The sequence below is a fragment of the Theobroma cacao genome, chromosome 2 (assembly GCF_000208745.1).
Source record: "Theobroma cacao cultivar B97-61/B2 chromosome 2, Criollo_cocoa_genome_V2, whole genome shotgun sequence".
Taxonomy (NCBI): domain Eukaryota; kingdom Viridiplantae; phylum Streptophyta; class Magnoliopsida; order Malvales; family Malvaceae; genus Theobroma; species Theobroma cacao.
Window position 1 is genome coordinate 39,152,418 of NC_030851.1, and position 25,084 is coordinate 39,177,501.

Below are 25,084 nucleotides of genomic sequence, written 5' to 3' on the forward strand. Positions count from 1 at the left end.
AAAAATAAAATAAAAAATAATTAAATATAATAAAGGATATTTTTGTCTTTTTATTTTCTATTTCTTTCCTATTCTAAAGCTATTGTTACCAACCAAACACTGTAATAAGTCATAATAATTATTCCTACTTTATTCCATTCATCATACCAAACTACATAATACTTATTCTATTCTATTCCCACTTTATTTTATTCCCACGTAATAATTATTCTATTCCATTTTTATCTATTCCACGAACCAAACGTGTCATAAGTCTTGCTCCCGGAGGTCTTGGTCTTTCTTTTGCTTTCATTTCAATAAAGTAGAAAGTGATGGGCCCATCACCTTGGAGTCAAAAGTCTGTGTCACTGAACGGTAAGTCAGGCCAGGGTTCGAAATAAACGTTTTAGGGCCATATTCACTTAACCTGCAGGCACGTTGGACAATGGAGTGAGAAGAAAAAGACTAGTCAGTACCACCAATCAAATCTCCTTTTAGTTGAATCAGCTGAATCATCGCCTAGAAAGATTGGAGCACTTACATCAAGTCTCGGTTCAAAATGAAATAAAATAAAATAAAAATAATTATTATAATTTATTGTAATATTTGATTGGTAAAAATTATTTTGAAATAATGAAAAAATAAATAATAAAAAATAAAAATATCTTTTATTATAATATATAATATATATTTTTTATTTTTTAAATATTAATAATTTATTATTTAAATATTAACATCCTATATTAAATATTATCTTTATAATTAAAATATTATTATAATTAAAATATTAATATTTTAAATTAATTTTTAAATTTAAAATATTAATACTTTATATTATATAATTAAAAGATTAAATTCTTTATTTAACTTTTTTTCTTCTCTTTTGACCGGATGCTCTTTTTACAATTAGTCCCCATACTATATAAAAATAGTAAATTTAATCCTTATAAATAATTTATAAAAATTAAATCCATATACTTTTTAAATTTGATAATATTAATTTAATATATTAAAAACTTTTTATTATCTATACTTATATGAAATTTAGTAATGTTTATATGGTATTTTTTTATTAATGTAATATTAAATTTAATAACATAATAATGATAATGTGACATTTCACGAATAATATAATAATAGTACTTATATGATATGATCAAACAACAGTATGAATTTTGTAAGTATTGATATGAAATTATCTAATGTAAATTAGTGATTATAAACGGAATTAGAAAAGAAATAAATTAAAAAAATGATTTAGGGAAAGAGCGTTACGAGACAAAAGCTAGCAAGTTTATTTAATAATTTTATTTTAAATGGTATTGTAAAAAAATTATAAAATAGGTAAAAAAAATAACATATCGTTATATTTAATATTATATCAATAAAAAATATTTTATCAATATAAATAATAAAAAAATTTTAATATTATTAATAATTGAATTAACATTATCAATTTTAAGAAAAATAAAGATTCAGTTTTCTCAAATTATTACACAGAAACATCCCACTTTACTAGACTGTAAGAATTAATTGCCTTATTAAACCTTTAATTATTGGTGTACATATCGAAGACCTTCAACAGATAGTGGAAAACTTGTCGGTGAAAGGCAAACCAAACACAGAGGAGGCCTAAAGAAAACAGAGTATCAGCTCTTCTTCTATTTACAAGTATACAAAACCAAAAAACAAGAAAATCTGATAGCATAAAACAACCCCAAACAGAAAACCCAAAACGAAAAAGAAAGCAGAAGATCATCACTCATCACACAGGCACTGGTTATTATCCCCCTCTTCCTTTCTTCCGTACCTCCATTTTTCTCTGTTTCTCCTTTCCATCCCGTTTAATGGTTTACTGAAAACAATAAATTGCGCCGTTGGCATATTTATCTGACAATTGTGAGGAATTGGATTGCTGGAAGCTACAATTTTGTTTGCAATCTCATTTGTGATGTTGTATATATATATATTCATAAAAAATTGCAGTTCACAGAAGAATCAACTCAAGGAAATAGAGGGATTTAGAAAATAATTCACAAGACTACAACTGCAAACCGTTCTTCTCTTTTAGTCAGCTAACAAACAAATATGGATTTATCATTTAATGAAACGTATTGTCTTCATTTTGGGAATTCAATGTACTTCTGACTCCTGAGTGGTTTCTTTGTAAATTTCGCTCTCTGTTTGATAGAGCAAATTGCCATAGACAACTCATTAATATTAGATAAATTAGTTAAAACAAGCAAGACTTCTTTTCTAACTTGTCAATCTTACTTTTCTATTTCTCGTTGGTGTGTTGAGAATTGTTTTAGGATTCTGTATGGTTAAGGTCCTGTGAATTTTGTATAGCTGCACCAGTCTGCTGATGGCTGTATTTTTGTAAGCCATTCCAGGATTAGTGACTGATCAGCTGGTCTCCTCTAAGTTGAGCGCTTCCCATCTTCTGTAAGTAAGGTTCATCCTATCATGGAGTGAATCAGTCTTAACTTTCAAATAAAAAAAAAAGCAAGACCATACATAAAGTCTTTTCAAGTCAACTCACATATCCTATTTAAGTTCTGGCCCCTTATATGCTTTTGTTCAGAAGCCATCCAAACAAGCAGCAGCTCATTTAGTCATCCGCTCTGCATTTTCGGTCAGAGCTTTCTCCTTTACCATGTTTCCGTTGAGTTGCAGTTTGCAAGTGAAAGTGACCCCAACTCTGCTTATTTATATGCCCGCTCGAGGTATTTTCTTCTTTCGGCTTCTTTCTGTCTCTCTCACTCACTCTTTTTGGCTTTTTCTGTCTCGGAAAATTTATCTGAATACTGAATAGCATTGTTTGAGAAGCAAAGTTTCTGCAATTTTTTCTACTTATTTCTACTTGGCCTGCTTTATTTAATACCTAATTCCTTCAAAATTTTATTGGGAGGGTTTGTTTCTTTTTTCATGTGGAATGGTTGCATGAGAGGTCGTTTTTTGGATTTGGGATATGTTGGTAGACGGAGTTCTTTGATTGGCTTGCACTCTCCAGTCTGGTTTCTGTTTTGAGGTTGTGGAGGGGACGGGAGGAGAGGAATGGGATGTTGCATGATCTTTCTGGTGGCTGGTTTTGAATGGGGGGTCTGCTCCTGCCTCTGTTTCGGGTGGGTTGTTTTTGTTGAGGGGGAGGGGGAAGTTTTGTGGGTGGCTGTTTTTGGTCACCGTTTTCTGTGAGGTTCGGTGTCTAAGTGTTTGTTCGTTGACTGTGGGTGGGATTTTCTTGGGTGGAGTGATGAAAGGGTGTGTGTTTGAGGAGGTAGTGGGGGGGTCTCCATTTATTGTTTTCTGAAGTTTGGTGGAGTAGGTTGGTAGGCGCTGTTGGAAGTGGTTTAGCTTCGAGGTTTTGATCGGGAGTTTTTTTATTTAAATAGGTCTCATATATAAAGTGTTTTTGATAATAATTTTTTTTTAAGTTTAAGTATTTTTAATTAAGAAAATTAAAATTTAAATAAAATTATTATTAATGAAATCAATCTATTTATTTGACTTCACGTTTTAACTCAAAATTTATTAATGAGTCAAGTATGTTTAGGTTTACTTTTCTAATTGACTCATATTTTTTGAACTTTTTTTATCAGACTATTTATTTTTAGAATATTTTATACCAGAAAAAAAAAATATTTAAGCATTTTGAGTATTTTAGAGTAATTTTTGATAAACGAAAAAAACTATGAACGTTTTGAGAATTTTTAAGCATTTTGGAGTGATTTTTTATATATAAAGAAAAAATTTTAAACATTTTAAGCATTCTTTGTCATATAAGTATATTTATTAATTATGTTGATAAATGAAATATGGTATATCGTTTGAAGTTGTTGATCTTATTAAATAGAATTTAGTAATTTTGGTGATTTTTGAAAATTATGTGACTAGTTTTTAGGTATTATGTTACTAGTTTTTAGGTATTACGTGACTGACTTTGAACATTGCGTGATTAGTTTTTGATAAGGCATTACGTGATTAGTTTTTTATATTGTATTACGTGATTAGTTGATAGGTATTGCGTGACTTGTTAGTAAGACATTGCGTGACTAGTTAGTAAGATCTTGTGTGACTAGTTACTAAGGCATTATGTGATTTAGGTATTACTTAAAAATCAGTCACGTAATGCCTAAAAATTAGTCATACAAATATCTAAAATCAATTACGTAATATCTAAAAATCAGTCATGCAGTAGTTAAGTCACATAATATCTAAAAATCAATCTCGTAATACTTAAAAATCAATCTAATAACTTTCAATTCCTTAATTTTGAGTTTTTGTGAATAAACCTATAAACTCAAAAACTTAAAACACATACTTTTTTTTGTTAAGCTAGGAAATTGTGTATTTTATAAAAAATAAGTTACAAAACTCCATAACCTTCAAAAGCAAGATAAAATAAATCCTTATCGGGAGGGCTTTCCTCACTTTTTTTATGCAAAAACAAAATATTTTTCATTTACAAAATATTTTTTGAATAATTTTAATTCAAAATCTCATAAAAAATTAAAATTTTCTGCAAACATGCTTAACAATCATCTCAATTCAAAACACAATAAAATCATGAACCATCATAAAACTCATCAAACATGTTTTAGCTGTTTCTTTTCCTTGAGTCCATCATATTAACCAATCTGATCCAACTCATCAACATAGGCATTTTCATCGTAGCACATATTTTGAAACAAGTCATCATCTGAAAGCATTTAATTACCAAATTCATCATGCTGCCTGCAATCACCATAGAAGAGCAAAATTACTATTAATCGTTCTTGAAAACCTCAAGATCCATTATCTAAAAAAATAAAACAAAATATATGGCGAAATAAATAGTATTTGATCAGAGAGAGAAATCGAGATTTAATTTTAAAATTTTTATCTAGATGACGAATAGAGAAAACTTAAATCATTTTAATTTGTCTTAAATTGTTTAAAAAGTATTGTTATCAAGTCATGTCAAAAATTAATTAAAAATAATTAAAATTATAAAAAATAATATTTTTAAATTAAACTTATGAAAAAAATTATTTCTTACAGTTTCCTCTTTTGACCGGGAGTTTTAGCGAAGGATTAGGGAGAGGTATGCTTTCTTTTTTTGATGTTCTGTTCTAAAGGCCTTGGCCTTGTTGTTTGTCTTGGTTTCGCTGGTGCGGAAGGGAGTTGGGGGGTTCTGCATATGGTGGTAGCGTTTGGTTTCTCTGTAGCCTCCGGGGATTTTTGCTAGGCAGGAAGATTTTTCTGGGTTGTAACTAGTTTTCTATGGTAACACTTCTTTTTGCTCATGTTTCCTTTAAGTTGCTCTTTGGTTCTTGGTAGCTCCTAGCAGGCTTTCTATAGTATCAAACTGCTGCGTTAGGATGACTGATAGTTTTTGTGATTGATCAAAGGTCACGCTTCTAACACTGCGATTGTCCCTTGCTGGCTTTTGATTTTTGTGTAACGATTTTGTAATTGTACAGTGATCATACCCATACCAGGATACATATGCTACAAAAGTCTTTTATTAATCAAACAAAAGACTTGATCTGAATAAAATTGTCTTTTCAAAAATAAAAAGTATTTTCATTTTATTTCTACGTAATAGTATTTTACTCCATTCCATTTAATTTTGAATTATGATCAATTTTCCCATAAATCAAATCAAATTCTAATATATTTTATTATATCAACTAACGTTGATGTAGTGACATTGCTGATATGAATTTTCCATCCTACCTATTAACAATTGCTCGGATGAAACAATATCAGACATAGGATGATTGCCAAACTAAGGTATCTGTACATCTCGATATCTTTACATCTATTCATTTCTGCCATCTTTAAAAGAAAATCTGTTTCTGTTCCATTGGAAAACATTGTTCTAAACTATGGCTCCTTGGCTGCAGCAAAGCCTACAATGTAACAATTGGAATTTGGCAAGTGATCATTTTGATCTCTTTGGGCTTCTATCTCCATTTACGTCGAAGCAAGTTTGTTTCGGCAGACAATTTAGCTTATGTTCCATCAGAACAAATTTTTCTCGACTGCGGCTCTTCGGCAGAGAAAAGCCTGTTATTTGACGGTAGGAACTGGTCAACTGACATTGGGTCAGATTTTACTGCTTATAATTCAGATAGCAACTCCACTGTCTCCAGTGCCTCCATAGGAACAGCAGTCCCAAGAGTCCCTTACATGACTGCTAGGCTTTTCTACTCCAAATTTTCTTACACCTTTAATGTAACCCCAGGCCCAAAGTTCATTCGTCTTTACTTCTATCCAGATTCTTACAGGGGTCTCAATGTTTCTGAATCTTTTCTTACTGTCACTTCCGGTCACTACACACTCTTGAGAAATTTCAGCTGCTACCTTACTGCCAAATACTTGAACGCGGCGTACTTTTTCAAGGAATTCATCATTCATGTTGAAAATCATACTCTGGAGTTGACATTCAGCCCCACTTTGGATGCACCTAATGCTTATGGCTTTGTAAACGGAATAGAAGTTGTTTCCATGCCACTTCATCTTTACATTCGAGGCCATGACGTGCCCCTTCCTTTCATTGGCTTCCTTCCGAAGATGATTATGTTTAACAACAATTCTGCCCTGGAGACGGTTTACAGAGCAACCATGGGAGGCCAAACCATTTCCTCCGCTCATGATACTGGGATGTTCCGCACCTGGGATGCTGATGAGACTTACATCTTTGGAGCTGCTTATGGCCAGATTGATATTGACATCACTCTTTCAATTCAATACTCGAAGACGGTTCCAGCTTACACAGCGCCTGGAGATGTCTATCACACGGCACGTTCAATGGGTCAGTATAATGAGATCAACAGGAACTACAATTTAAGTTGGTTCTTTCCTGTGGATACTGGTTTTAAATATCTAATCAGGCTCCACTTCTGCGAGATTGTCCCTGGTATAAACTTGGAAAACCAGAGGGTGTTTTTTATATTCATCAATAATCAAACAGCAGAAAGCCAAGCAGACGTGATTGTATGGAGTAAGGGGCATGGTATTCCTGTTTATCGAGACTATGTTGTGATGATTCCGCCACAAGTTGTTGAGAAGCAGGATTTATGGTTGGAGCTACACCCCAACATCCAATCTAAGCCTGATTTCTATGATGCCATCTTAAATGGAGTGGAGATATTCAAAATAAGCGATTACAATGGAAATCTTGCTGGACTCAACGTTCCTTTAGATGAGTCTAATGTTCAGCCTTCTCCTGCACCATTCAAAAAGTCAAAGAAAGGATTACAAAAGCAGATTAAGTACATCTTGCTGGACTCAACGTTCCTTTAGATGAGTCTAATGTTCAGCCTTCTCCTGCACCATTCAAAAAGTCAAAGAAAGGATTACAAAAGCAGATTAAGTACTCACTTAGTGGGGCCTTTGTACTCTTTATTTTCCTTTTATTTGCTCTTGTGCTGATCAAAACCAAGGCAAAAAGAAAGAAGGAAAAACATATGGATTCATCCCACTGTCATTCTTTTCCTATTAATGACATTAGAAAGGCAACTAACAACTTTGATGAGTCAAAGGTTATTCGAAAGTGGGACTTTGGGAAGGTTTACAAAGGAACCATTACTGGTATAGATACTACAGTAGCTATCAAGCGAGGGAGTAAAGCAACAACAGAACCAGAGTTCTTTGAAGAAATAAAAATGCTCTCTCAAATTCGCCATCACAATGTCCTCTCTCTGCTAGGTTACTGTAAAGAAGACCATGAGATGATTTTCGTGTATGAATACACGGATAACGATTCCCTCTCTGATCATCTTCATGTGGTTGGTCAAAGGAAGAAGCCTCTGACATGGAACCAACGGCTTGAGATTTGCGTTGGAGTTGCTAGAGGTTTGCACTACCTCCACACGGAAGAAAAGCGTCCCATCGTGCATTCTGATATCAATACCTCCAACATCTTGTTAGACAAAAACTGGAGACCCAAGATTTCAATTTTCGGATCAACCACGACATCCTACAATAGTAATGGCTCCGATGTCGATGGGAGCTTTGGCTCTCCGGATCTTAGCTACCATTGGGATAAAATAGGTTCGGAAAAAACTGAAGTGTATTTCTTTGGGTTGGTGCTGTTAGAAGTACTCTCAGGAAGGTCGGCGCCCATTAATCTGAATGCAGAAAATGATGAGAATGTTGGCGGTAGTGATGATTATGAAAGTTTGATTCCATCGGCATCATATTGCCTTGAGAAAGGAGATGCTGATAAACTTGTGGATCAACATTTGAAAGGAAAGATTCCACCAGAATCTCTTCGAAACTTTGTAAAAGTCACAAAACAATGCTTGGCAAAGAATGGGGTGAAGCGGCCATCAATAAGTGAGGTGCTTTACAACTTAGAACAGCTGCAGGTGCGTGGGGGTAGTGACTCCAATGCCTCACCCAAAGGCTTATTCCCACAAAGCAGCTCAGACTTGATGCTTGGGGTGGAGTTCTCTGAGATCATGATGTCTGAAGGTCGGTGAAAATTGAATGCTTGAACTATACAATTTATGTTTGGATTTTCTTTCTTTTCTACTTGTAAATAAAACATCTCAGATTGGCTTTCTTTCTGATGAATGTTCACCGTGTAATAGTTATGACTTAACTGGTATGTTAGTAGGAGAGCTTGAATATAGGTGTTACGTTATATATCTTTGTTTGACTTCTTGCAACTTTAAAAACATTTTGTAAGAATAATTCTTGTATTACTAGTGTTTTTCCTCAATGTATGCCATAGAGGTCTCTCTCAATTCAAAATAGAGTGAATAATTGTGTTGTATTTCATCTCATCTGAATAGGTTTTGTTGCAAGAGATTTTTTTTTCTTTATTTGTGAAGGTCCATTATCATTGAGGAATGCAAATGATCAACAGCTTGATGAGATTGAGAGGCTATGGTACTCTGCAACCTGTGGCAACAAATTTACTATTGGTGAATTGAATAACCTTGGAGTGAATATGATACATCAGCTGTTGGGTTTTATGTCTTGATTCTTAGACCAATTTAGTGTCTTCTATTTCAGATTCAATACTAGTTCTAAGATTTGTCTAAAGTTTTTTTTTTTTGAAAATTAATCATATGAACTTTCATTCAACCTAGGATAAACCCAGCAAAAGGAACAAAATTGTCTAAAGTTAATATAAAAGATTTTTTTTTTTTTGAGGTTTGGTCGATTACGTACTATAAAAAAACAAAAAATACGTAGAAATCTTAAGTGAGTGATTACGAATCAATAGTTGATTGTGAGTGGGTTTTGGAGTATCCTTAACCATTGTAATATATCTTAAATTGTGGTATGAATTTCCCATTTTACTCCAAAATTTGGGGATAAACACACAAAAAAAATTAAGTGAATGAAAGACTATTTTTTCTTTACCCAAGGGGTGGCAAGGCCAAAGGAATTTATAGTGTGCCATTTTTCTAATTTTTAAACCACTTTCTTTTTTATGTTTGGAGGCTATAGCAAGGTATTATATCATGAATTAATTGTTTAATTTAATCAATTAGATCTAATAACTTAATTAAACAATTTTAATCAATTAGGCCCAATGACTTAATTAAATAATTTTAATCAATTAGACCCAACGACTTAAGTAAATAATTTAATTACTTAAGTCCAACAACTTAATTAAACAATTTTAATCAAGTACTTGAAAAGCTCATAACTTCTAATTTAATTAAGTCCAACTTAATCACATCTCCCACTTTATTTTTAACATTCATTTTGGGTGTGTGACCCATTAGGCTTATAATATGTTGGTAATAAACTTAATACATAATTCTTAAGTCAAAGTTAGAATTAGATAAATTTAAATTACTTTAAATTTATCATTAATCAAATCAACTATCTATAGTTCATAGACCAAGATTGGAATCTAGCAATTCATCATGACCATCTAAATGTTAGAAGAGTCAAGATGGTTTAACTCAACCTTTTAGTGATAAGCCTCTTAGTATAATTCACTCCCTCATCATATATCCCAAAGATGATAAGAGTATGGTGTAGTTTCTACTCTTATTGATATCTATATTCGTTCTTTAAGTTTGATCATTAGCTTTATAGATACTTATGAAACTCCTTTTCATAATCTTTAAGTTGCATTGGCTAAAGACTTTAATAAGCTAATATCAACCAAGAACTGCAATTAAGATATGTTCCCTAAATCACTTGAGGTGATGATTTTTATCTTAATCACCTATTTGCCTACACATGCGTTATGCTATATCCCAAAGCATTCTGTTTTGGCATCTTTAATTAGGCACCTGTAGGGATGAAATCAAAGTATAACATTCCACATATAAGACAACTTGATGTCTCAAGTCTAAGGAGTATTTACACAACTGACACATGAGAAGTATTGCTTAGACACTTGAGTGAAATAACAAATGCACTTCTCATGGTGGGTCATGTTCAGTGAACTTGCTCTCTTAGGCAAGCACCTACATTTTAGTTTCAAGTATATCTATACTTCAACCTATGAGGTTGATTACTTACTTCCCCAATAAAGAACATAGAATGAGCTAGTCTTTAGGTATCATTGATGTCCAGTCTCAATGATACATCAACCAGGAACATTTAAAGATTATGCTTTGATGCATAAAGATCTCATAGTTGCAACCTATTATAGTTCCCTTGAAAGGTATATTAATCTCATAAACTTCATCAAATTATACATATAACCCATTATTATTAACATTTTATTGATGAAGAAAAACCTTTAATTATTCAATATGAATGATATTGTTGCATAATTGAAATCAAGTCTTAACTAATCCAAATTGGCTACAGGGCTCATCTCAGCAGTTATCTTTTCTTTTATTGAATATGGCTGCTTTGGCTAGTATATCCTTTTATTGGATGCTCCTGTGCTTATTTTTGGGAGGGATATGTTGTCCTTACCTGTTTTAAATGGTTTGTATGCAAATATTTATTGGATGGTGCTTACTTAGGTGCTTTAAGGTGAAGTTTTTTGTTCTAATTCAAGGACTTGAATTGTAAGGCTTTTGTAGTTATTCAAAACTAATAAAATGGACTTTGTTTGATGAATATATATATATATATATATATTGTTGATGTTTCTTTCTTTGTTTTAATGGAACATGATAATCGACCAAATAAAATTGTACGGTAATATCTACACAAATTTGTAATTTCTGTTTACATCGCAACTGTACAATTAAGAAAAGTAACTTCTAATTTCACCTATGGTCAATCAATCATCATGACAAACTAAACTATTGTAGCATTCAAATTTGTATTCTAAATATCAATGCTATCACTGTTTTGTCATGCATCTTTTATTTGCAAATTACTGTCAGCCTTCTCCTGCAACAGCAATGCTTGTTCAAGTTTACAGAGAACATCACTTATTGATGGCCGATCTATGTGCTTACTGGCCAGGCACCTGACTGCAATTTCCACAAATATGGTAAGGCACTCGGACATGATCTTTCCTCTTAGGTATGGTTCAATCAGGAGATCAATTGTTTGACCTCGATAGCAATGAACAACCCATCTAGCCAAGCTCACGTTCGTCTGATCATCCTCATTTGCCTCACGACTAACAGCTGGTCTTGCACATAAGACTTCAAATAAAACCACACCAAAAGAGTAAACATCTGATTTGCGAGTTAATGTTCTGTATCTACCATATTCAGGGTCCAAATATCCAAACGTGCCCTTTGGCCCAGGACTGACTTGGTTCCTATAGGATTCCGCGGTCTTGCCTACTTTTGACAAGCCAAAATCTGAGACTTTAGCCACCCAATTTTCATCTAGGAGTATGTTTGTTGATTTAATGTCCCGGTGAATGATTGAATGCTCTGTGCCCGTGTGAAGGTAGTGTAATCCACGTGCAGCGCCAATGCAAATCTTGAGCCTCTGGGTCCATGGAAGTGGTGGATTTTGGGTCTCGTAGAGATGATCACGTAGAGTGCCATGAGCCATGTAATCATATATAAGAATCAACTCATTGTCCTCTTGACAATATCCAAGCAAAGACACGATGTTCATGTGACGAAAAGTGGAGAGCAATTCGATTTCAGTTTTGAACTCTTGAACTCCTTGATGGGACTCAGGATTTTTGCGCTTAACTGCCACTTTGGTGATCCCGTCTTCCAGCAGACCCTTGTAAACCTTACCAAACCCACCACAACCAAGCAAAAGAGCTTCACTGAAATTGTTGGTGGCAGCTCTTATCTCTTCCAAGGGGAATTGACGACAATGATTTGAGGGTTTAACAATTAGGCTGACTGTTTTCCCGACGTTTTCATCATTACGTAGCAAAAGCCAATGAGACACCAGGTAGACAATCAAAAAGACTAGACAAATTCCAATAACCAAACCCAGAATCTTCCCAAGGAAGATGTTAGATGGAATATGCTTGCTTCTGTCTCCATTCTTTACTTGAACATGAGCTGCAAGATTGTTACTAGTATCACTCAACTTCATGATCTCAATTCCATTCAATATTACATCAATAAGTTCAGACTTTGAATCAATGTCAGGCTGCAAGGCAAGCCACAGACCCGTTCTTTCTTCTTTCGCTTTTGGAACCATGATGATATAGTCCTTATGCATTGCAACCAATGGACCACCGGCCATAGCAACTATATCCAGGCTGTTTTCCACTGTCTCATTGTTGACATACACCTTGAACACTCTCTGATTTACTTTTGTTACGTTTAGTTGAATTTCGCAGAAATGAAGCCTAACAATATATTTGAAACCTGAGTCAACAGCAAATGTCCATGTCAGGTTATAGCCCACGTTGGCAGCCTGATCACTACCACCAATTGTCCTGGCTGTGTTGTACAAATCCCCTGGTGCTCCATATTCACTCAATGTCCAAGGGCTTTTATTGTAGGCTATATGATCATATGCCTCAATAGGATTACCCTTTTGGGAACCCTGAATAAATACTCGGTCGTCCAGCCCATTCCAGAACGGCTCGTTCTGACTATCAATACCTACATTGATTCTGTGAAGTATCTCAAGGGCAGGTTCATATTGAATGGAGGTAGCATTGAAAGTTTCATTTACTCCATAATCAGAGAGTTTGAGGGGCATTGAGTAAATCTCGATCCCATTTACAAACGCAAAAGCGTCTGAAGTATTTAGTGATGGAGCGAAGGTGAGGTTCAGAAAGTGTTTCTTTAAGTTAAGGAAGTAATCCTTGGTAAAATAAGGTGATTTCAAAGTGTTTGCCACAACAGAAGGGCTAAAGTTGTTTAACAAAGTGTAATTGTCCGAGGTGACAGAGAAGTCAGCCTTCGAGATGCGGTCTGTGGTAGTGTAAGAAGTAGGGTAGAAATGAAGGCGGATAAATTTGAGGCCAGGGAACATAGGGAAACTATAGGTGAAGGAAGAGCGAAAGAAGCGAGCGGTTGAGTATGGACTCTCCGGGACCTTGCCTGTTGTATTTGAGATCACGAGGCCAATCGTCGTTCCTTCATAATAATCTGGGAAAGAAACATCCCCAACCCAACTTTTATCATTAAAGGATGAGTTACCGGAAGATCCGCAGTCAAGAATTATTTGGTCCAAGGATGAATGGGAAGAGTTGTTATCACACATACAATATTTCAAGGAATTGAACAAGAAGCTGAGGTGAAGAAGAGAAATAAGTGATGGCCATGAAGTGTATGTATTCGTGATTATCTTCATAGAAGCAATGTGACAGCTGCTCCAAGGAAGAAGATAGGCATAACCCGAAACATCCAACGACTAGGTTGTTAAATAGTTGCAAACCTCAAGAGTAAAGGGGTCGTTAGTCCGATGTTTCTTCCCCGATTTTGTCTGAACTTTAACTATTGTCTTGGTCCCTTTGGAAACTTTTGCCTTTCACTTTCAAATTGACGAGAAATTGAGAGCATAGTTACATGCATAAGCACGCGGATTCTCCCTTGCAAGGTAATATTCCTTTAACGAAATTTCTTCATTGCTGACCGTCGAGTTGATTGAGCCCCTGGAACGTAACTTCTCCTTGGAACAGTCATAACACAGAGTCAGATCGATTAAAGAATTGGAAAAGGAAGGAAAGATTATCTTCCAATTACAAGAGAATATTAGCAATTCGTGGGTTAGAGGTCATTAATTATGATGATAACTAGTCATTCTCTAGTCTTCCACACTGAGACAAAATTGGAACAGATTTCTTTTCTAGAAAGGATTAAACTATTGGAAGGTTCCATGAATGTGTTGACTGTGGGTAAGAAGTAACCAACATTGGTGGGGTTTTTTCCCCTTGAAAACGAAGTTGCAGCTGCTCAAGGATGAGAATAGACTATCTGACCAGTCATCTCCTCAAATTCTTTTCTATTTCGAGGTCAAGTTTAGGTGTAAATTAAAAAATGGTCAAAGTCTCTTTTTCCCATTTTTCCTATCAAAGAACGTCTGTATATAGAGTAATAATCCAATTACTTATGGTCATGAGTAAAGGATTCTAATTTATTTAAATCACATCAAACTTGATAAGGACTCAATGAAAATGAATTTGGAAATATAAAAACATCACTAAAATCTAATTGTAAGTCCTGCTGTTCAAGTCAAGGCCATTGGTTTAGTAATATTTAATGACTGGAACTCTTCTGTGGATCTCGTTAATCATGTTAATAATAAATACATGAAATATGAGTTATCATATTTTCTTCCACGTCTTAATTTTCACATTAAGATCACACACATTGTAATCACAATTATGATGTTTGCTTTTATTTACCATCAATCACAATCAGAGTCCATATACAGCCACATTAATACCATAGAAACGTAATGTGAACATACTTACTAAGTATGAACATATTCTAACACCAATTTTGATACCCAAGTCTAAACACGATTGATCTAAGCCAACAGTGTCAAATCATGTAGCACTCAAACTTATCTCAAGTTGTGATATTAGTTAAATAGTTCCTATCTTAATTAAGTAGGATAAGTATAAAAGTGAATGTATGTATTAAAATTTGACACGTGTGAAATTAAATAAATCAATTTAGAATGTCAAATTAAACATTTAAAAATCAAAATTTTTTTCTTCATTATGGTAACAAGTCACGCCAAATTTGATATTTTTTTTTTTCAAAAAAAAGAACTCTCTCATTTTACTGTTTTAGTAAAATTTTTGTGTAGATGTACATAACATGATTATCCATAATGACACATATATATTTTAACATAAAAAATAAACAAAAAAGTATATGCATTTCTTATGAATATATACCACAAAGGGAGATGGACGATTTCACTTTTTGTTATCATGAAAAAGTTTGATGGTAGATAAATTTAGAGAAGTTGTCGCATGTCTATTGAACTATAATAAGAGAAATTAATATAATTATTAAATGAACATGTGATAACTCTAACCTATTTTTAGACTTCGAAACCTCTCCTACCAATGCATAAAATAATAATTATACATTGAAAATTAAAACTACTACGAAATTCATGCAGACAAAGGCAATTCAACGAAACTTCAGATGACAATAGGATTGGGATTGCTAATGTTCAAACATTTTCTATTAAGTCAAAGGTTAGGTAAAGAATAGAAAATCGTTTCAGTCTCTTCTGAGTTTAATTTCCAATTCTTAGAATTTTTCTTTTCCTACTCTGCCTTGGGAGGTGGGGTGAAGAGTTACAAACTTACAAGGTGTAAATTAGAGAACAAAGATTTCAACTTTACCTACCTACACTCTCACCTTTTAAGAAGATACAATGATTAGAGAAAATATTCTACGAAACGACATACACGTTTAATATATATTCAAATCAAGAATCATGCATGACATGTAAATAAAGGTAGAACCGAGGGGGAATGGGTGGTGGTAGCCACCAATCCTCAATTTTTAATTTTTTTTATTATTATATGTACAAAACTTTATATATATATAGTGTATGATTACTCTTAAAATTACCCTTTAATTACTTCTCATGTAAAATCCTAAATTCAAAATCCGAAATTCGTCATTGCATGTAAACATATAAATTTAATCACTTGCTTTACCCAATTGATGGCTAATTAGCCATAATGATTAATTCATTTTCATAGAACAAGAATAATATTAATCCTACTTGAAAAATTATGAGCAATCAAAGTAAATGTTTTTTAGTAATCATTTACTTCAGAGATTTGTATAATGTGGATGTCATGGTATAGGTAGACCCAGAAGGTACAATTTTCCCATTATGTTATAGGAATATGGCTTGAACTAACTAAAACAAGAAGAACAAGAAGGATTCTATGTTCTTAGTGGGCTCCCATGCAGATGCACATCTCCTTTGTATTTAGAATATTTTACTTCTTTCATTTCAAAATTATTTGACATGTAATTGTAGGTTTTTATGGTTTAAATTTTAAGAAATTTTACAATATTGTTTTTGATAGTTTATAATGTAACAACTCATCACAATGTAAGGAAATGAAAAAAAAAACCAGATTATTATAACAAAAAGGAACTCTAAATTTTTAAAAAAGAAATGAGAATATAGTTTTGAAATGTAAAAGAGATGGAAGAATGTGTGCACTTTAATTTTGGCAATGCTAAATTGTTAGAAAAATTAAATGGATGTGGTAGTATATATAATCTTAATCATTAAAGATCCATTTGGTTGATACTTTTATTTTTATTTTAAATGAACAAAAAGGAAAAAAAATCAAAGATAAATAGCAATAAACAAAAAAATAAAAATATCAACCGAACAAACATAGCCTAAAGTTATCTAAATAAGATTCTAACAACTTATTGTTATCATTTTTTTTTTTACATTTATATCTTGTATGGGATTGGCAAGATAATAGATTGGGAGAGAACTAGGAATATCAAAGGGTAAGTATCAGTAATTTTTTAAGTGTACTACCTCCATCTTTATTGTTTGATAAGATACCTAAACTCTATAAATATCCAATTAAATTTTGGATTTGTTATCCGTATCCAAATATCTTAAACATTAATAGTTAAATATTCGAACTTCTCAAATACCCAATTAAAATAAATTTTAGATAAATTTTTATGTATATTATAAAAAAATTAAATTAATAAAAAATAAATTAAAATTTAAAATTATATTTAAAATAATTAAATAAATTTTAGTAAGTATTACATTAATGGTAAGAAATTTATAAATTAAAAAAAGAAAAAAAAACGAAAATTTAATATTAATTATTTATGATGAAATTCGGATAACAAGTATCTTGAGATTATTATCCAAATTCTACTCAAACCTTTGACAGGTATTAATTTTATATTTATTATCTGAAGATTATAAAATATTTTAATTTTACTTAATCAAATCAAATAATACAAATTATTCTATTTTGGAAAAAGTTGCATTAATTGCTGGTGGGCCTCTTATACAACGGTCAAGGCAAGTGGGCTGTCGTTTGTTTGATGAGTCGGGCTCTCAATTGTACACTTCAGTTTGAGCCAATCCTAAGTGTTGTTTTCACCCATGAAAGGTGAGTCAGAGCCCCGTGGGCAATCTGGGTATTGAATTCTGAAGAGGAATATTTTTATGTTCAACTTCTAGTAACTGGAAGTCTTTGACAGTTTGCTAGTTGTAGCAGCTGGCATTCAAAATGAAAATGACACAGATGGAAACACATGGCCACATAGATAGCCTTGGTCTTTGGAAGCAGAAAGACAAAACTGGGTTCAAAGTTCAAACATTGAATTTTTTTTTTTTATAGAATGACTATTCTTTATCTGCTTTGCTCCCATCAGCATTAGCTGAACATTTTAACCAAAACTTGGTTTTTGGTCCAAAAGCTTGCCACGAAGCAACAGGAGGCAAAACATGTAACTGCAGCCAATATTCCACGGGTTTGAGTCATCATCATAACCACAGTGAACAGCACCCCAGAACTTTGTGCACCCATATTTGAGGAAGCCCGAATTTCGCATTGCAGTGATATTTACCAGATGTTAATATGAGAATGTAATGCATTATATCTCGGACAAAGAAAATAACACTGTAAGAGCAAGAAGTTCGGAAGTTCCAAGCCCTGGAAGAGGGTTCTCTGTGGTTGACTCAGTCATGCTATCATTTTTGTTTTCTTCTTTTCCTTTTGATTCTGGATAAAACACAACCAGCAAAAGGGTCGATAAAATCTCACCAGGATTTGGTAGAATAAATAAATGGGAAGGATCAATTGGAAAGAACATCTGAAAAGTGTAAAGAAACAAAGGGTAGAACCATACAGATGCAGTAGCTTGAATTTCTTTTAAAATCTTCTCAATTGACACAAACTATGATATGTTCCAACTAAAAAAATTATTTCTATGGTGTTTGGGAACTTGGAAATATAATTTTTTTAATAGCAATTCTAGAGAATCTAGAGCCATTGCTGACCAAGCACAGTCAAATTCTTCGCAAAAAGTCATTTTGCCAGTAATATAGGTGTGTTTTTATTAGGCGATAATCAAAGTATGAGCTGGAGCTTAGCAGAAATAGGCCCTTGTAAGCAATCCGGCGTCCACTTTCTTGCAAAACAATCCTGTCGACGGTGGTATGCAAGATCTTATGCTGCTGAACAACTGGAACGACATGGACCCTTTGCTAATATGGAGATTAATTCCTTATCAGAGAAACTTTGTTGCAAAATACTTGATTTGACAACCATATGTACATGAAGACTTTGTGGTTTTTTTAATCAGAAAAGATTGTTGATATATTCATGAAATGAGTAGAGACAGTGCATCCTATCTAACTTTGCATACATGGAGGAAGGAAAATCAAGCAGAATGATTGTTGTTACCCTGAAGCCCCTGTACACTTTCATCTGTCTGTATCTCCATTTTCTCCACTGTCAAAAAATAGATGTTTCCGCAGATGAATCTGCTTATTTTCCATTAGAAAATATTCTTCTCGACTGTGGCTCTTTGGCTTCACAAGCTGTATCTTATGATGGCCGGAATTGGAGCAGTGATATTAGATCACATTTTGTCGCTTCTAATCCGGATAGCAGCTTCACAGTGTCTAGAGCCTCTTCTGCAGGGACATCAGTGCCTGAAGTCCCTTACATGACTGCTAGGCTCTTCCACTCCCAGTTTACTTACAGCTTCAATGTCTCCCCAGGGCCAAAATTCATTCGCCTTCACTTCTATGACGATTCTTACATGAGCCTCAATGCCTCTAAAGCTTTTCTCTCAGTCACTGCTGGTCACTTCACTCTCCTAAGAAACTTTAGTGCCTACCTCACTGCCAGGTACATGAAGTCAGCATATTTTTTCAAAGAGTTCATTGTTCATGTCGAAAATCATACGCTAGACTTAACATTTAGCCCTTCTACAAATGCTTCTGATGGTTATGCTTTTCTGAATGGGATTGAAATTGTTTCAATGCCACTTAATCTCTACAATCAAGGCAACAATGTGTCTGGAAACAGTACTGCAATGGAGACTATGTATCGAGTTAATGTGGGAGGCCAAAGCATACCTCCGAATCAAGATACCGGGATGTCCCGTAGTTGGACAATCGATTCGACTTACCTCTTCGGATCTGCTGTTGGGCTAGCGAATTATGGTTTAGATGTTTCAATCACATATCCGCCAGAAGTACCAGCGTACACAGCTCCAAAAGTAGTATACGATACAGCCCGTTCGATGGGTTCCTTTTCTCAGATCAACAAAAATTACAATTTAAGCTGGTTCTTTCCTGTTGACTCTAGCTTCATGTATCTTGTCAGGCTCCATTTCTGTGAGATTGACGGGAAGATAACAAAGATAAACCAGAGGGTCTTTGACATATTCATCAATAATCAAATAGTGGAAAGTGGAGTAGATGTCATTGCATTGAGTCAGGGGAATGGTATTCCTTTATATCGGGACTATACTGTGTTGATTCCGAAACTAACTTCTCTTGGGAAGCAGGACCTATGGTTGGAGTTACACCCCAACCTCCGATCTAAGCCTCAGTACTACGATGCCATCTTAAACGGAGTGGAGATATTCAAAGTGAGCAATAATGATGGAAACCTTGCTGGACTCAACCCTTCAGTCAGTAATGAATCTAGCACTCATGGAGATGAACCAACTTCCAGTTCCAGATCATCCGAAAGTTCAAACAAAGAAATACTTACTATTGCTGGCATCTCGATTGTTATTGTTCTTGCAATAGCCCTTTGCCTTTTCTTGATTGTGTTTCTGCTTAAAAGAAAAACAGAAAGGACAAAGAAGATTACCAGAAACTCATTGCGCAATCGCTCTTTTTCCATCGGTGAAATCAAAAAGGCAACTAATAACTTTGATGAGGCAAAGATTATTGACAGTGACGCATTTGGTCTGGTTTACAAAGGTTACATTGACGAGGGGAGCACTGCAGTCACTATCCATCGAGCAACTCAGGCAATTTCAAAACAAGAGTTACATAAATTTGATGCAGAGATAAGGATGCATTATCATTTTCGCCATCAACATATTGTCCCGTTGATCGGATACTGCAAGGAAGACCATGAGATGATCCTCGTATATGAATACATGCCTAATGGCACCTTCCTTGAGCATCTTCATTTTGCTGATCAAAGGCAGCAATCCCCTCTCTCCTGGAACCAGCGGCTTGATATCTGCACTGGAGCAGCAAGATGCTTACACTACCTCCACTCTGCTTCGTCACACCCACTTATCCCTGCTGAAATCAAGACCACCAACATCCAATTAGATAAGAACCTGATGGCCAAAATTTCAGGATTTTCCTATAACCGTTTTAGCACCAAAACGAAAGGTACCATAGGATACCTGGATCCTGAGCAAAATTTGACAGAAAAATCTGATGTGTTTTCATTTGGAGTGGTGCTGTTGGAAGTACTTTCTGGAAGGCCAGCCATGAATCCAACGGCTGCAAGAGACAACGAGGAGACTGATCGGGGTACTGCTAATCCTCATGAAAGCTTGGTTCAGTGGGCATTGACTTGCCTCGAGAAAAGTACGGTTGATCTACTTGTGGATCGACATTTAAAAGGAAAGATTGTGCCTGCATCTCTTACAAAGTTCATAGAGATCACCGAGAAGTGCTTGGCAGATCAAGGGGTGAATCGACCATCCATGATCGAGGTGCTTTGCAGCCTAGAGTTGGCGCAGCAGCTGCAATTTCAGGGGTTTGAAAACTCAAATGGATCAGCTAAGGACATCGTTTCACACAGCAACTCAAATTTGATGCTCGGACTTGAGTTCTTTGGTGCAGGCCGGTGAAATTCATTTAAAGTTTAGTGCTGAAAAGGCTCATTGAAGTCATTGCAAATACTTAAATAATAGAGCAAAAAAGGAACCATATTAGCTTAGAGTTGATTATATTAATTATACTCAGCAAAGCAACTAGCATTTTTGGACCATGGACCTGGCAAACCCACAAAACGGATACTGCATCTATTGCTGTTGTCCCTGTCAAAGGAAAAAACAACAAATTGGTCATTCCTTGTTTTTTAGTCTAAAAAACATCATTTTGCATGCCACTTTCTACAGTTCAAATTGAATGCACGTGATCAGAATATTATGGCAGAGGTAGATAAAATGGGGAAACAGCTTTAGTTGAATTACAAGACAGCACTTCTATCTATCAGAATTGTTGTTCTTAGGTGTGTTCTTATCTACTGCTTTATTTTTTTTATCAGAATTGCAAGCTGGAAATGTCTCTATTTTCTTAAGAATGTTTCATTCCCTGCTAATGAAATCGTGCATAAATGTTTTACTAGAAATTAGAAAGAAAAATTTGTAAGTTTAAGTAGGATCATATCATAACACAAATACAAATACTCGATTAACATGAAAAATAATTTGAATCTACTCAATAAAAGCAGAAGTAGAAGAAGAAGAAAGATCAAACAGGACTTTCACTTAGGGAACTTTTGTTGGAGAGGCAGTTACACACTGCTCTCAAAACTACATTGAAGATTGCAGAGAAAATCTAATGAAGAGGGGGGAGAGTTTCTGCAATCTAAAGGGCACACAAACTGCACTTAAAGATGCAGAAAAAACGTGATAAAAAGGAAGAGAGTTTTATGCAGAGTAAAGGACACACAAGTTTTCACAAAGCAGAGTTATCTTGGGTCATACACCACTTGCAATTGCTTCCAAGTACAATTGTCTTTTAAAATAATGATGAACACAAAAATCTCAACTAAACATATTACAAAAGGCTACAAATGATCACTGCTAGAAGCATGCAACTAAGATTGAAACAGTATCACAGCAGAAGAGTCAGCCATTGACTTCAACAACTTTCTTTTTGCCCCACCTCGTGTGTCATGCTCTCAGTGGGAATGTATCATGTTCCACCATTTAATAAAAATGCAAACAAGTGAAACAACATAAGCATATATAGTATATAGTAGAAGCCTGGATTATTAACATTTTGTCGCAAATCTGAAACAATGTTATCCAGCTTCCTTCCTTATACCTACCACCTGATGAAGTGTGCTCTCAATCTAAAGTATTCCATCCTGTCAAAGAGGAAAACCACAGATATAAGGTCATTGCTCTTTGCAGAAATATTGACATTCTTCCTTAGTTTCTTGCTGATAGCCATAGCTCCCATCTCTGCTAGCATACCATCTTATGTCCCCACAGATTCCATCTCTCTGGACTGTTCCTCATCAATTTTCCCATCTAGTGTAAAGATGTCAAGCTCTCCCAGTGAATTTAAGTATGATTCTTCAGTGGTAACTAGGATTTATAATATAGATTCACACATCTTCCAATACCAAAAAACTCTCCCTTGCATCTTCCGGAAACAAACCACTTACACATTTACTGTCTCTACTGGCCCAAAGTTCATCCAATTGCATTTCCAACCGATAAAACATGAAATCTTGGACATATCCAAGGCATTATTCTCTGTCAGTGTGGCTGGTTACACTCTCTTAGGCACTTCCAAGTTCTCCAAACACAATTTACTCGTTGATTATGCTATTAGAGAATTTTGCATCATCATAGTTGGCCAAGTGGTGAATGTGACATTCACCCCATCATTGCATATCTCTGAGTCCTATGCTTTTGTGAACAAGATTGAGGTTGTCTCAATGCCTTCAATTCTTTACATAAAAGAGGATTTTCCACTTCCTCTTGTTGGATATCCTTCTCGTGGGTATTATATTCAAAACTCTAGAGCCCTTGAGATGATGCACCGAGTGAACATGGGTGGAGATTCAATTTCCCCAAAAGAAGATACTGGTATGTTTCGTTTCTGGATAGAAGATGCAGGCTATCTGACAAGTGATGAAAGCAGTACAAGGACCATAGAATCAGAAGTTGCAATTAATTTCAGCTCCTTGATGCCAGCATATACAGCTCCCAAGAAGGTTTATGCTTCTGCCAGGATAGTTACAACTGAGGGTAGCTTTGCAAACTGGTCCTTCCCTGTTGATTCTCGTTTCTACTACCTCGTTAGGCTTCACTTCTGTGATATTTCAGGGTGGACTGAAGCAAATGAAGGAGTTTTCCGCATCTCTATCAACAATCACGCTGTTGAGGACCACGCAGATGTGCTCCATTGGAGTCATGGTGCTGGTATTCCTATATACAAAGACTACATTGTAAACTTCTCTAGGCATAGCGAAGGCATCAAACATCTCTCTGTTGCAATAGGGATCCTTAATGAACCAGATGATATATCTGGGTTAGCAATTTTAAATGGGTTGGAAATATTCAAATTATCTGACCTCTCCAACAATCTTGCTGGACCTTATCCATTTGGAACAAACGATGGTCATGATCAGAAGTTTCCCAGATCATCTGAATATGAGGATATCAAGCTGGTGATTGCTTTATGGAGTTTTATGGGTTTTGACATGGTATTAGTTCTTCTATGTTTGGTTTTCTTACAGCTCCCAGATGATTTGTGGCCATCTCTATTGATTCCACTTCTACCATCTAAATTAGAGTAGCAAAGAAAAGCTTTCATGCAGAAACAAACATCAGATACCTGTCAATGTTTCTCATTTGCAGAGATGAAGATTGCTACTGACAACTTCTCAAACAATTTACTAATAGGTGCAGGTGGATTTGGGAAGGTCTACAAGGGAATCATAGAGGGTGGTGCTGCACCTGTCGCCATAAAACGTGCAAATCCAGATTCTCACCAAGGTTTACATGAGTTCCAAAATGAAGTCTCCATGCTTTCAAAGCTAAGGCATGGACATCTAGTTTCTTTAGTCGGGTACTGGTTGGAAAACAAAGAAATGATACTCGTTTACGATTATATGGCTCAGGGCACCCTACGTGATCATCTCTACAAGACTGACAAACCTCCACTTCCATGGAAGCAGAGGCTCAGAATTTGTATTGCTGCAGCTCGAGGCCTGCATTACCTTCATACAGGGGCAAACTACACCATTATTCACCGTGACGTGAAGAGCACCAATATATTGTTAGATGAGAATTTGGTCGCTTAAGGTTTCAGACCTTGGGCTATCAAGAATTGGCCCCAACTTGTTCACACAATCAAACACTCATGTTAGTACAGCAGTGAAAGGAAGTTTTGGGTACTTGGATCCTGAATATTACAGGCGTCGAATGTTGACTGAGAAATCAGATGTTTATTCATTTGGGATGGTGCTGTTTGAGGTATTATGTGCTAGGCCAGCTGCGTTACCAGTGGCAGAAAATGGAGAGGACGAGCATGAGAAGGTGAATTTAGCTGAGGGGGCCATTCATTGATTTCAATCAGGGACCCTTGATCAGATAATCGATCCATATCTACGAGGAAAAATTGATCCGATGTGTTGGAAGACATACACAGATATAGCAACTAGCAAGCAAGTGTTTAGTTGATAGAGGTAGTGAAAGGCCAACAATGGGAGATGTGTTGTGGAATCTGGAGCAGGCTTTGCTGCACCAACAGGAAAGAAACCACTTCCACAAGCAGAACACCGATTATTATGTGGCAGACAAGACCTCGACTGGTGAATTATCTCTAACCCTAGGTGGTGGACGACCCTTCTGCTTTGGTGACTCGGATCCCACACCAGGGATAGAATTCTCTGATATTATTATTCCTACTGGACGTTGATGGAGCCTGCTGCATCATGTTCTATAGATATTGCCAGGAAGGAACAATAATATATCATTCCTCTCCGAATCTAATTTGGATATCTGCTATTCCTCTGTCAGGAAAATCAGCATCTACTTCA

General features: G+C 35.0%; 3 protein-coding genes and 1 pseudogene across 4 annotated transcripts; 3 read left to right on the forward strand and 1 right to left on the reverse strand.

Annotated features, from left to right (window-relative positions):
• On the forward strand, positions 2,561–8,751 carry LOC18610195 (receptor-like protein kinase FERONIA). 2 transcript variants are annotated; one of them, XM_007045719.2, is made up of 4 exons: positions 2,561–2,705; positions 5,667–5,754; positions 5,868–7,242; positions 7,344–8,751. In XM_007045719.2, exons 2-4 carry the CDS (start codon positions 5,738–5,740, stop codon positions 8,448–8,450), a joined length of 2,499 nt encoding a protein of 832 aa, XP_007045781.2. In that variant the 5' UTR covers positions 2,561–2,705; positions 5,667–5,737; the 3' UTR covers positions 8,451–8,751. The 2 variants fall into 2 exon arrangements, with proteins under 2 accessions (XP_007045781.2, XP_017971776.1); XM_018116287.1 differs by having other exon boundaries at positions 5,868–7,141; positions 7,243–8,751.
• On the reverse strand, positions 11,137–13,632 carry LOC18610196 (receptor-like protein kinase FERONIA). The gene has a single exon (XM_018115120.1). The coding sequence runs from the start codon at positions 13,630–13,632 to the stop codon at positions 11,254–11,256; it is 2,379 nt and encodes a 792-aa protein (XP_017970609.1). The 3' UTR covers positions 11,137–11,253.
• Positions 18,461–21,495, forward strand: LOC18610197 (receptor-like protein kinase FERONIA). The gene has a single exon (XM_007045722.2). It carries the CDS (start codon positions 18,681–18,683, stop codon positions 21,147–21,149), a length of 2,469 nt encoding a protein of 822 aa, XP_007045784.1. The 5' UTR covers positions 18,461–18,680; the 3' UTR covers positions 21,150–21,495.
• Positions 22,270–24,963, forward strand: LOC18610198 (annotated as a pseudogene).

Coding starts and splice junctions, on each gene's coding strand:
- LOC18610195 (XM_007045719.2), top strand. Junction 7,243..7,343: donor TACAAAAGCAGATTAAGTAC/ATCTTGCTGGAC, acceptor CAGATTAAGTAC/TCACTTAGTGGGGCCTTTGT.
- LOC18610196 (XM_018115120.1), bottom strand. CDS start 13,632: ATGAAGATAATCACGAATACATACACTTCATGGCCATCACTTATTTCT.
- LOC18610197 (XM_007045722.2), top strand. CDS start 18,681: ATGGAGGAAGGAAAATCAAGCAGAATGATTGTTGTTACCCTGAAGCCC.